Here is a 13955-nt window from a genome sequence, read left to right on the forward strand (position 1 = left end):
CTTGTTGTTATTATGCCATTTTGGTAAAGACCTTTGCTTTGAACTAATTGTGTCTACTAGTTAACTATTAAAGAAAGCTCACTGGTGACTGCTCCTGAGCAGCAGCTTTAAGAATGTATGCCCACGGAATATCTTTTATCCTTAGGGTAGCCACACCCCCGTGGGGAGATAGCCTGGAGGTACCAGTGCCCCATAATTATCAGTTGGGAAATGACTTATATTCTTATAAATTTGACTCAGTTCTCTTTGGATTTGAGAAATTAGGTCATTATCAGGCCTATTAATTTGCATTTTCTAATCAATAGCTTCTCACACTCTTCTCAACACTCTGGCTTTTGACTCCATCATTCAACTGAAATTACTTTCTCCAAAATTTCAGTAATCTCATAATTTCCACATCTGAGGGCTTTTTCTCAGCGCTCATTGTTGTTGGCCTTTCTGCAGACTTTGACGTTACTGATCACCTTCTTTTCCTTGATACTTCTTTCTTTCTAGGTTTTTGTGACACTCCTCTCTCCTGGTTCCCTTCTGACCTGTCCAGTCTTCTTTGCTAGCTCTTTATCCAGGTTATGCCCACTAACTGTAGGTGACTCACCAAGGCTCTGACCTGGGCCCTTTTGTCTTCTCCCTCTACATTATTTCAACTGATGCTCTTACCGGCTCCCGTGGATTCAGTCATCTTTATGCAGGTGGCTCTCAGCTTTGTTTGTCCAATTCTAATTTCTCCTCTGGTCCCTATTTACACATATTAGACATCTTGTACAGGATTGCCATAGATATTTTAAATTCAACAAATCCAAAGCTTAATTCATTATCACTTCTCCAAAACCTTGCCCTTCTTCCCGACTTCCCTGCTACTGTTGAGCACACCTCTATCCTCCCAGTCACCCAGGATCACAACCTCAGTGTCATCCTTGACCCCTCACTCTCTCTTACCACTTCCCACATCCTATCATTTGTCAAATCTTGTCAATTCTACCTGAATAATATCTCTTGTATACCTCCCCTTCTCTCCATTCACATAGCTACCACCCTGATGAAAAATCTTATCACCTCACAGCTGATAATAGGTTGATTTCTCTGCCTCAAGTCTCTCCCCACTCCAGTCTATCCTCAAATTGATCTTTATACATAGGTCTGGCCATGTCATCCCAAATTAAATCAACTCCAATGACTCCCTATTACCAGCAGGATCAGATATCAAATCCTCTGTTCTACTTTGAAACCCCTTTACAGCCCACCCCCTTCAACCTTACCCCTCTTATATTCTTCTCCCCTCCACATACTTCATGATCTAGTGACCCTGTGTCCTTGATGTTCCTTGCACAAGACAAGTCATCTACTCACTGTGAATTTTCGTTGGTTGTCCCTTGTGCCTAAATTCTTTTGTTCCTTGTCTCTGCCTTTGGGTTTCCCAGTCTTCTTCTAAGTCAGATAAAATTCCACCTTCTGCAAGAAGCCTTTCCTAGTTCTCCTTAATGCCAGTGCTTTCCCTCTGACATTATTCCTGTTTATCCTGTATATATCTTGTCAGCACGTGGTGGTTGGCATTTTATATCCCCCATTGGACTGTAAGCTCCTTGAGGGCAGGAACTGCTTTTGCCTAACTTTGTACCAGCAGTTCTTTTTGAATAAGTGCTTAATAAATGCTTGCTAACTTGACTTTACTCTGTCACTGGCATCTAATCTCAAAGCTCCTTTCAGATGTCCAATGTCTCTTTCCTCCATATCTTTTCCCTCTATCAATATTTCTCAGGAAAGGTTTTTATATAAGTGATTTATACTTCAGTGTGAATTCTTAATATATTACTGTCTACCTAGGGAACTTTGTATTTGTATTTTCCTGTTCTCAAACATAATGAAGGGCTTCCCCCACTGATAGAGGGGAAAAGGAGAGGGAAAAAAAGTTTTGGGACTGGGGCACAAGTAAAGGCTCAAACTCCTGAAATTACATTAAATAGGAAGACACTCATTCCATTTACATGAACTACATTCAGTTCAGTTGCAAAGCAATACCGAAACACATATACTATGAGCTATCATAAATTTCAAATTAATGAAATGTTACTCTACATAAATGTGGCAGAATAATTCTTTTGGATTAATGGCCAGTGAAAAGATCACAAAATAGTTATTTTAAAATAATAACATAATTGTCTTCCCCCATACAAGTACCCTAATCAACTATAAATTTTCCATGAGAAAATTTCTTTTAAAACATCAAATTTGATATTTTAAAATATCAAAAATATCATGATTCTTATGCTATTCCACACTGAACCAAGTATCCACACATGCATATTAATGTTATAGATGTTTATTGAATCAATAAAACAGAAAGGAGTAAATAAATGCTTTGCAAAAATTTCTCCCAACATAGTGAGGGAAAACCATATTCATTTAAACAGCACATACACAACAAAACCTGGTGGAGTTTGGGAGGCTTTGGCTCGTTGAGAAATCAGTTCATACTTTTTCATAGAGTCTAGTAGAAATGACATCTTTCATGGTGCACTCCTAGGGAGCAAGAAGAGGTGAGGGTCAAACATCAGGGTGAAACAAAGACGGTAAAGAAATGGGAAGTTCTTTTCTCCTCTCTCAATTTAGCAAGAGGGTGGGAACAGCCTATGTATATTTCTTCTTTACTAACATCAGATCCAATTAGATTTTGTCTTAGCATATACTCTTGAGTTCAGAGTGTGATTGATTGTGGGCCCAAGAGTACATTTTGCTTTCTCCAAAACGCCCAGGGGCAGAACTGGCAATTAAGTGTTTTATATGTAGAAAATGGAACCGGAGGTAATTTGGATCATAGATTTAGAGCTAGAAGGGACTTCAGAGTTCATCCAGCGCAATCCCCTCATTTCATAGATGAGGAAATTGAAGCCCAAAGAGATGACCTGATTTATGAAAGGTCATTTAGGTAGTAACTGGCAGAGGCAAGCATCAAAACTAGGCTCTCTCACTCTCCACACGATTCTGCTTCCGCAGCATCACAAGAACGTTGCTAGAGTTAGTGATTAGAAATAACTCACCACCACGATTTTACCATCCACTAGTTTTCTTGTTATTGTGGTTGATTTTCCATTCCATTTCTGCACCTGAACCAGTGCACCATCCTTTAAGGTTACAAGACTCTGTAAGTATAAAAAAAAAAAAAGTATGATGGGACTCTTCACGTTCCTGAGAGAGGTAGAAGAATTACCTACCATATTTATTCCTCAACGTTGCTCATTTTTAATAGGTCAATCATTTTTTTTCCTATTATTATAGTATATGAGACTTCTCAGGGGCTATGTAGAAATATCTCCTAAGGGAAAATTCTTAACCAAAAAAGAAAGCAAGGTAAAAAAAAAAATAAATAATTTCAAATACATTAAAAATGGAAAATGTTTTGCACCAAAAAAAAAGCAATGCAAATGAGATAAGGAGAGCAATTCACTGGGGGAAAAATCTTGGTATCAACTATCTCTGATAAGAATCTGATATCTAAGGGTGACTAGGTGGCTTAGTGAATAGAGCACCAGCCCTGGGATTAGGAGGACCTGGGTTTGGATCCGGCCTCAGACACTTAACAAACACACACACGCACAAAAACTAGCTGTGTGACCTTGGAAAAGTCACTTAACCCCAATTGCCCTCCAAAAAAACAAAACAAAAAAAAAAGAATCATATGTCAAGGAGCTATTAATGAATTGATAAGTGATCAAAGGATATAAATGGTTCTCAGAAGAAGAATTATAAAATATTAACAACCATATAACAGATTGTTCTGAATCATTAATAATGAGAGAAATAAATATAAGTCAAAACAACTCATCCCCAGCAAATTGGGGTGGGGGGAGATGACAAAGATGGAAATAGTTGGAAAGGAAAGCATACTAGTACCCTGATGATAAAATAGCAAATTGGTCCTTAAGGAAAGAAAATTGAAATTAATGTAGACCTGGAGGCTCTCCTGCTCACCCCAGGGAGGTAAAATAGAAAGGAAGGTTCCATATGTGCCAAAATATTTATCACAGAGGTGTTTTTGTAGTATTTGTTGTGCTAAAGAACTGGAAACAAAGCAGATGTTCTTCTACTGAAGAGTGGTTAAATAAACTGTGGCACATAACTGTAAGAGAATACCATTGTGCTGAAAGAAACAATGAAAATGAAGATGTAGAGAAACATGGGAAGACATGAAGTGCTTCAAAGTAAAGTAAGCAGAATCAGGAAAACAATATATACAGTAACTACAATCATGTAAATGGAAAGAACAAAGAAGAAAAGAAACCAAATCATGACAAAATTTGGTCCCACAGAACAGATCTGAGAATGGAATTGCCTTCATTTCATTGTGAACATGAGGAACTTTGGTTATGGAAAAACAGATCTTAATACTTGGTTGTTGTGTTGGTTAGTTTTCCTAGAGTGTTTTTTTTTTCTTTCTTTCTTTTTCTTTGTTATAAAGGATGCTACTCATGGTAGGGAGAAAAGGGAGGATATTTTGAGAAATAAAGTTGATATAAAACAAAGGATACCAATGAAAAAAAATTCTTAAAGAAATGTCCTTTAACATAAAGAGAATTTATATTTCTCACCTTGACTTTTCTGTCATCTGCAGTGACTTCATCAAATTCCTGTCCCAATTTGAAGGAAATCTCGGTATTTTTAAAAGTACTTTCTGACTTAATGGTGATCACATCTCCTTGCACACTGATGATCATACTGGGTTTAGCCATGCCTGCCACTTTTCTGGTGGCAAAACCCACTCCTAAAACGCAGAGAAGAGAATGTTTTCAGTTTTATCTTCAATTCTGCTAAGAGTAGACAACTTTAGTACAACTACACGTTAGCTTTCTTCTAAGGATTTTTTTTGGAGGTCAATTGGGGTTAAGTGACATGGCCAAAAATCACATAGCTAATAAGTGTGTTAAGTGTCTGAGGTCACATTTGAACTCAGGTCTTCCTGACTCCAGGGCCAGTACCACCTAGCCGCCCCTCTAAGGATTTTTTAAAAATTATTTTTATCATCCCTTTGATTCTAAAAACAAAAATGATAGTGAGTTCCTAAAAGGTCTCACTTATTTTTTGCAGGAAAAATATACTGGGACCATCTGGTGAATGAAGTAATGCTTGAAAAAGCATATCACCTATTTGTTGTGATAGCTACAGACCCAGTAGATCTAAGGATCAGAGGATCTTAGATCCTCCATCTCAGATCTTGGCTACAGCATGGGGAGTAAAGACACTAATATATCTCTTTACAGGAACACATTGTGAACAAATATGGGGGTCAGTATTGTAAGTAGTAGATAATATGGTAAAACACACACACACATGCAAAAGCTCTGTCAGCATCATTAGATACCAGCTTAACAAGCTATCTCCCAACATTATGGGAAGACATCAGAACAATCAGGAAAACATCCAGTGCCTAGTACATAGCAGGCACTTAATTCATGCTTACAAGATTGATTCATTAATACCTGGTTACATCATGAGTGAGCCTTAGTGAGAGAAGAATAGCTGACTTCAGAGTTTAAGTCTGACATCTTACTAGTAGTGTGTCCTTGGCCAAGAGCTCTTACCTTGATTTGTTTCATGGCCCCCATTTACCCTTTCTCATACATACCCCTTCTCACAATAATATATTTAATGAATAAAATAAAATAAATACCAGGTTACAAAGGAAACTTTTTATATTGAAATGTATTAAATTAAAAAAGACCAGTCCATGAACCCTAAATTAAGAATCCCTATGACATGCTTGATCTAAAAAAAAAAAAAGAACCTCTACTCACACACAGTAAAGGAAGCAGGATTACAAATTGGTCACTCTTTCTTGATTAACTCTCTGTTGGTTATCATCTTACTACTCGAGTCTCATATTTATATGCTCTTTCCCCAGTTATTCTGTCAGACTGTCTGTCTTGGCTTAAGTTCCCCAAAGACCCGATATTTTCTTATTATATAGTAAGGTAGTCTAGCTTAGTGGATAGAAGGCCAGGTTTGGGGACAGCAAGACCTATTTTACGACCATAGGCTACTTATCCTTTCAGTGCGCTCAGGCATCCTTCTAAAACTACAAATCACAGCACAACTGACACAGTCAATTTATATCTGTACGTTAGTGAAGGGAGTTTCCACACCAGAAGTTCCCACACCAATGGAATGACATTGATCCAGAACCCAACAAAACATCATCAGAGCATTTGCTACAGAGGTTTCAAGTTGATTTAGAAAGGACTGAGATCCTTGGGGAGAAGAGAGCAGATCAGCTACAGGGAAAAAAGATATTGACAGAGTCTAGACCCATGATTGCAACAGTATAGGGAATTGGGGTGGGGGGAGGAGACTGTTAGAAATTCCCCCTGCTAATACAATGTGACACATTTAATTCAACTCATATCTAACAGAGTTGTCTAGAACAGTTGTGTATTTATCCTTCATTCTTGAAGAGGACCATGACATCAGGGAGATGATGATATGACTTGCAGTTGACTTTGATTTGAGTGGGGGAGGGCTGTGCAAGGTCACCAGCTTCGCTTTCTCCTCCTGAGCCATCTGGGTCCAGTGGTCAGATATTCATCAGGATGACTGGAGATGGCCCAGGATGCAGTGGGAGACCTTGACCCTTTTAGGCTAAAGCTTTTTCAGGTTCTCACCATTCAGTGAATAGGTTTCTTTAAGAAGTGAGTCAAGGGATGGCCCCTTTAATAAAAAATTTTTAAAAAATTTGAAAAGGGAAAAAGAAGAAGAAAAGAGAATAGAAGAGAAAAGGAAAGAAAAGAGAAAAGAAAAGAAAGAAAAGTGAAAAGAAAAGAAAAGAAAAGAGAAAAGAAATCAAACTGGGAGGGGAAGATGCTCAAGGTTACTGGCCAAAAGAGAAACAGTTACTATTTACATTCACTCTATACTATTTACTTTTCACTATTTACATACACTGTCACAGGAGGGCCCCCAAAATAGTCATTGAGTGGTGCTTGGGCAGGCACCCATTGTCCAATCTATGAGCCAGAGTGAAATGGGTTTAAGGTTTGATCTTCAAAAAAGAAATCTAGCCCGTAAACCCCAAGTTAACTTGGAGCTTTCCATCATCAAAATCTACCTTCCTTTGGAGAGGACAGGAAAAGGGGGAGGGGGGAGGGAGAGGGCTTAGAAAACCACATATTAACATTATTCATATTCCTTTGCATTCTTATTTATTTTGTTAAGTATTTCCCAATTACATTGTAATCTGGTTCAGCTGCAATCAGGAACCTGTTTGGTACCTAGAGCACTAGATCTAGGGTCCTGAGAGGTTATATAACTTGCCTGAGGTCACCCAGCTAGTTTATATCAGAGACAGGATTTGAACCCAGGTGTTCCAAACTCTGCAGCCAGCCCTCTAACCATTCTGCCACACTGACTCACTCACTATAGGAGACAGTATATTATTTTGCCTATCAGGGAAATTAAACTAAGATAAAAAGTTTGACAGTATAACCATAAAAGATCCAAATAATTACTTTAGATTCCTAATTCTAGCCTAGGATGGCGACATCTGTTTTGGAGGTGAGAGGCTATTAAAAAGGGGGGAGGGAATGGATTTTTTTCTGAGAAATGCCCCTTTGGGGGTTATAAATGGCTTCAATTCAAGTTATTTCAGCAAGTATATGTTAAGCATCTGCTATGTGTCAAGTTTCTCAGGAATTCCTCATTAGCCAACTAGACTGCAGCAATCCTATGCTTTATATACCCCCCACTATTAATGATAATAGCTACCATTTACTTAACACTTTGCAAAGCACTTTACATAGGCACAAAGTATATGAAGTGATTGGGAAGATTGGTAGTCTCATGAAAAGAGAAAACACAGACATGGGAGTCCAGCCAGGAGATTCTAGGTCTGCTAAATGTGTGACCTTGAATATATTCAAACTCTCTGGGTCTCGGCTTTCTCGTCTACAAAATGAAAGAGTTGGCCTAGATAAGCTTTTGTCTCTCCTAGCACTAAAATTTTATGTTTTTATGCATGTGTTGACATTGTTTTCACCATCTCAGACTCTAAACTTCATTTGCTTTAATTCCTTAGAGATCACAAGAAGTGTCAAAGACGGGAATAAGTGAAATAATGGCAAGGGGGGCCACACTAGCGGGGGCAGCCCTCATTTTGTTCCCAGTTCGGCTGAAACAAGTTAACTTTATAATAAAGAGGTAGGTAAATGGGGGCTCTGGCAAAATATAGAAACATTACTGATACATAATGAATGCAACAGCCTGGTAAGAAGATACTATTCTATAGAATGAGGAAATCTGAGGTTTGACTTTTGATTTGCCTCCTTGTGTGACCTTGGGTAAGTCTCATTTTCTCCTCAGCTGTTTCTCAGGGTTTGCTCCAAGCCATTCATTATCACTGTTTAATATTTAAAGAGGTAACCTAGCCTAGTGGAGAGACAGGATTCAGGATGTCCTGGGCCTGATTATAGGTGGCCCTGGGCAAAGCACTCAACCACCCTCCCACCCAGGAGTGCAAATCTCTGAGATTATAAATTGTAAAGCAGGTATCAATCTGCATTGGGAGAGAAAGTTTTTTCATTGGCATTTCTTATGCCAGTGAAATAACAAATCCAGCACACACCCCCCCCACCCCCAAATGGATTAATTAATGCTAACCAATTGACTGAAACTGGAGGGCAGCTAGGTGGCACCTGGAATAAAGGAAGACCTGAGTTCAAATCTGTTCTCAGACACTGTGTGACTCTGGGTAAGTCACTTAACCCTGTTTGCTTCAGTTTCCTCATCTGTAAAACGAGATAGAGAAGGAGATAGCCAACCACTTAAGTATCTTTTCCAAGAAAACCCCAAATGGCATCACAAATGACTGAACAACAAAATTTAAGGGCAGCTAGGTAAACAATGGATAGTGCACTGGGCTTGGAATTAGGAATTTCATGAGTTCATGAGGACCCCAGTCCCTCACACAATCTACCTGAAAAGAAAAGTTAACGAGTGAGATCATGGTATTGCATGCAAATCAATACAAGATTAGCTTATTCTTCTCTCTCTTTTTTTAAAAACCAGCATCTAGCTCTTTCAGAAAACCAGAAAAGGTACTTTACCTCTTCCCAAGTTTGGGGCTTTTGAGAAGACATAGAATTTTCAACTTTCAAATAAATGACAATCAACATTTATTCAGTGCTAATTATGTGCCAGGCAGCAAGCAGTGTACAAAGTGATATATATTTAAATGCTGAGTCCCAAGTAAAACATTGCATAGTCCCTCTCCCAGCTTCCAGGAAAGTCTTCACTGAGTACATGCTTCAGAGAAAAGGAGCTTCCTTTTGTGGACCCTCATAATCCACAAGGACTGCCAGGGTCCTAATGGCCCTCTTTCTGACCCAAAATTATGGTGGAGAGGATGTACTCTCTATTAATATCTCTATTAACAATAAACCTTCTCTTTGTTTAATAAATCCCTTTTGTATTTAATTAATAAAATAAGTACAATAATAATATCTAGAACCTTCAGTTGAATTTTTATTTCAGGGTATAATTTCAGATGAGTTTGAGTTGTTAAAGTTCTGATGCTGGGTTCTGACTTTAAATGGGAAGCTTGGCTTTAGCATCCACAAATATCTTATAATTCAAGTCAAAAACATTTCTTTCTGTCTTTTTTAAATTTTATTTTGGGGCAATTGGGGTTAAGTGACTTACCCAAGGTCACACAACTAGTAAGTGTCTGAGGTCAAATTTGAACTCAGGTCTTCCTGACTTCAGGGTCAGTGTCAAAGAACATTTCTAGGTTCTTCCAACAAGGCAAATGTGATGATTAAGACATCCTCTGCCATAAAGCAGCCATTGTCAGAATAAGCTTGATAGCAAAACAATCAATATGCATGCAACCTTGGTGACCATTCCTATAGCTCTCTAAATAATCTTTAGCTGCTAAGGAAAAGCCTAATTATTGAAAAGAAAGCAAGAGTAGAACATGGCATAAATTAAGATGGAAAATTCAGTATTTACATTTCAAATGCAAACTGCTACACAACTTCAAGCTATATTGCAAATATATTTCTTTGTTTACACGGTGGGGAGGCCACAGGCAACGAATCTAATGAACCAAATGGATTAGGGATAACGAATCAGGAAGTTAATTTCTGTTAGCTATTAAAAAAAATTCTGGTAGACCCTTTCACACACAAGTTTACTTTTCTAACTGAAAACCTTTAAAAAAAAAACATTTAGAATACAGATGGAAAAGACAGTCAGTACAAACATATCCTCTGAAGAAGAATGAGAATTTAATTAGCTGGCCAGCCTTTCAGTGTGAACAGCACAATCATGAATCCCATTAAAAAGAGTAAAAGTCATTCCTTATCCAGGCAGATGCAAGGCTTTCCTTACCCACTTCTTTCATGTATTCATCAAAGTTTTCACTGGAAATAAGCTTCCAGGTTCCTACAAACTCCTCACACATTTTGTGGGACTCCAGAGATTTCGACCTCAAGCAGAGAAAGGAAACAGCAGTTTTCAGGAAAGCAATGGAACACTCCTGAGCCCAGATAACTTCCTTTTAAAGATGTCTAGAACATGTGATACTTGTAAATAACCAATTGGAAATTATGTCTGGGCATTTCCTTTAGGACCAGCTTTTCCCCTTTTTTTTTCCTTTGTGTGTTACAGATTCTTCAACTTTGTTTCCCTTTTTGGAATGTGGTCATTTGCTCTACAGGCCAAAAAAAGAAGGGGGTGGGGAGGCGGGGTGGGAAGGCTCCAATCATTAGAAAATATGCAGAAGACAGAGTATTTTAAAGTCTTTGTTGAGGAAGAATCAGGCCCCACTAATGGAATTTCCTTGCAATATTTCCATGAATGTATATTTATCTGAGTGTACAATAGGACATGTGAACTTTACCACAGTTCTTTGGAGTGATTTTTTAAAAGTATAAGTGTCAGGGTATTTCTATTCAATTTGAAGAACAATGCAAATGAGTCCTGAAGTTTGTCCTGAAGCAGCTGGGAAAGCTCTTTGGGACTAGATGATGTTTTACCTTCACAACAACCGTGGGCGGTAGGTGCTATTATTGTGCACATTTTACAGATGATCACAGAAACAACTAAATAAATATACATTAAATTGCATTTAAAATGCTTTGATTCTAAGTATTATTTGTGGTGAAGGAAGAATGGCATATTTATTCCACTGTTGTTCATCTAATAATAATAATAAGGATGATGATAGCTCACATTTATATTTGTTGTTCAGTAGCTTCTCAACTTTTGTGACTTCATTTGGGGTTTTCTTGGCAAAGATACTGCTGTGGTTTGCCACTTCTTTCTCCAACTCATTTTACAGATGAGAAAACTGAGGCAAATAGGGTTAAGTGACTTGCCCAGGGTCACACAGCTAGTAGGTATCTGAGGCCAGATTTGAACGAAGATGAATCTTCTTGCCTCCAGGTTTGGTCCTCTATCCACTACACTACATTCATTAACTCAGCATTTATATAGCACCTACTATGTGCCAGTCACTGTGCTAAGTGCTTTTCAAATATTATGTTATTTTATCCTCACAACAACCTTGGGAGGTAGGTACTACTAATAAGACCATTTTTACATTGAGAAAAATGAGGCAAATAGAAGTTAAGTGATTTGTCCAGGGTCACCCAGCTAGTACCTATAGCAAGATTTGAACTTGGGTTTTCCTAACTCCAGGTCCAGTGCTCTATCCATTATGTAACCTATGTATCTCTGCTTCTAGGATTTTAATTAAAATAATGAATACTATTTCAACTTTCCTGATATTGTTGTCCCTCAAATGAGGAACGAAAAAAGCCTTAAATGATTTGGCAATTTTTACAGACCACTTAAAAGTATGCTGGTGTCTCTAACATGCCCTTATCCATAGAGATAGTTAAATTTATTTAATAACCACTCATCAGACCCTGAACTGCCCAAGTCATAATTTCCCCCCTAGAAGATCATCCTTTAGTATCGGTCACTGAAATGTAGTCCAAAAGACTTGGGTTAATGTCCTACCTCTGATACTTGGTAGTAGCTTTGTGATCATGAATAAGTAGCTAAAGTTCTCTAAGCCTCAGTGTCCTTACCAGTAAAATGGGAATAATCATATCTTTGTTATAAGGCTATCATATGACTACAATGAGATAATGTACTTGAAGTGTTTTGCAGGCCTTCAAGTATGTTACAAATGTCAGTTATTATTATTAAAGACCTAATTTTAAAAGGAAGGGAATTTTTAGGATATTAAAATTAGAGCCAGAAGGAGCCTCAGTGGCCATCTAGTCTCTCTTCCTCATTTTAGAATGGAGGAAATTGAGGCCCAGGTTGGCTAATGGCTTGCTAAAGACCACAGAGGTAGCAGGTAACAAAGCTGTATTCAAGCACAGTTTTTTTGTCTCTGGTCCATTTTGTACCATGTACTATGTACCATTTTGTCTCCTGTTGGGGGACGAGCCCATGGCAAGTTAGCTCAGATTCTTCGTACCACCAGGACTGAGATTCCTGGTTCAATCACTTTGTCACAGATTGGTTTTGCACTATTTCATGGTCGACTTAAACAAGATACTTTGGCCATTCTGCAGATGTGTTTGGTAGATAAGAGAAAAGAATCAAGTGAAAGAGATAAGAGCAGAGCACAACCAGCAAGCTTGGCACCCAGAGCATGTAACGTTTCATATGCTCCCAGAGCTAGGAGCATCGATTTTGCCCTCACATCAACTTTATAACTCATGATGTACAGATGACAGTAGTAATGAAGAAAAACGTCGGTTGAGTTGAAGGAAGAGTTGGTTTCTATAGAAATGTGTTACATTTTTTTACCCCCTAAATTTTGGTGCCCTGAAGCAAAGCCCCTTTTGCCCTGCCATAGTTATGACTCTGACTCAGAGCATATCCACTGCTAATAGGACAAAAAATAGTCAAACAACATTTTGTTAGGTAAATAACATTTTCTTTATATCTAAAGGACAACTTATTCAAAGTGTGTTTATGAGTGAAAAAAACAACTTGGTCAAGATTCTCCCCAAAGACCAGTAAAACTTACTGAATTAATATAAATAGGAGCCTTTTAAGCCTATAGTAAAATATGTCCGTTTATGATTGTTAAGAAAAAAAATGAATATGTTAGCTGTAATCAATTTTGAAAAAGAAATTAAAACTAACACCTATATAAAGGAATCACATATATTGGCAATCATTACCACCTGAAAAGCTCTAAGTATATGTACAATCTTATAGAAAGCTACATGTTCTAATAAATATGAAGACTAAAAAGAAATATGAAGAAATTTCAATGAAATAATACAGAGTAAAGAAAGAAGAATCAAAACCAAGAAGCATAAAAACAGCAAAAAGCAACAAAATATAATAATAAATGCAGAAAAAAGAGATTGAAAGGGACAGAAGCAAATATGGTATTTGCTTATTTTATTAGGGTCTTTTGCCATGTTCATTTTTGTTAACAAACTACAAATAGTTTGAAATTTAAAGTTTTATGTGTGATTTATTTTTTATTTTATTTGAATTTTATTTTGTATTTATTGGGTTTATAATAAATTATTTTAAAATTAAATTAAGACAAGTATAAGCTAAGTGTTTCAGTAGGTGTTTTTCTTTGACTGGACCTGAAGTTTCATGGCTGTAGAGAGCTTCTGGTGAGGAAGACTAAAGCAGGTCAAGTACCACCTTCTTCACAAAGCCATTCCTGATCCCCACCTCCACCTGTCAGTGCTTCGCCTCCCTAAATTACCTTGCTTATATTTTGTATATATTCATGTTACACCTGTCTCCCCCTCCCCCCCCCAATTTCTCATCTAACTTACACTTACCAGCTTGCAGATTAGGTGCCAAGAAAGGTGACTACAACCTCAGAATAACTGGGTGTCTCTGTGGGGCTGTAGACCTAGTGCCCAAGCCCCACAAATGTGCTTCCATCAACAATTAGCTAGTAGATTCAATTATCGCTT

At 37.7% G+C, this 13955-nt stretch overlaps 1 protein-coding gene across 1 annotated transcript; it reads right to left on the minus strand.

The window, feature by feature from the left end:
• Positions 1 to 2301: 2301 nt before the first annotated feature.
• FABP4 (fatty acid binding protein 4) lies at positions 2302 to 10555 on the minus strand. The gene is made up of 4 exons (XM_069100181.1): positions 10372 to 10555; positions 4584 to 4756; positions 3036 to 3137; positions 2302 to 2517 (listed from the first exon to the last, which is right to left on the minus strand). The coding sequence occupies exons 1-4, from the start codon at positions 10442 to 10444 to the stop codon at positions 2467 to 2469; spliced, it is 399 nt and encodes a 132-aa protein (XP_068956282.1). The 5' UTR covers positions 10445 to 10555; the 3' UTR covers positions 2302 to 2466.
• Between the last annotated feature and the right edge of the window lie 3400 nt (positions 10556 to 13955).

Source organism: Petaurus breviceps, unplaced genomic scaffold (genome assembly GCF_028583685.1).
Source record: "Petaurus breviceps papuanus isolate PSGF00001 unplaced genomic scaffold, PetGlider_PUasm1.0 38, whole genome shotgun sequence".
In the NCBI taxonomy this organism is placed as follows: Eukaryota; Metazoa; Chordata; class Mammalia; order Diprotodontia; family Petauridae; genus Petaurus; species Petaurus breviceps.

Bases quoted from the DNA above. Each gene is read 5' to 3' on its own strand.
- FABP4 (XM_069100181.1), bottom strand. From the start codon at position 10,444: ATGTGTGAGGAGTTTGTAGGAACCTGGAAGCTTATTTCCAGTGAAAAC. The intron at 4,757-10,371 runs GTAAGGAAAGCC...TCTGCGTTTTAG, and splicing joins TGAATACATGAAAGAAGTGG to GAGTGGGTTTTGCCACCAGA. The intron at 2,518-3,035 runs GTGAGTTATTTC...CTTGCTCCCTAG, and splicing joins TGGATGGTAAAATCGTGGTG to GAGTGCACCATGAAAGATGT.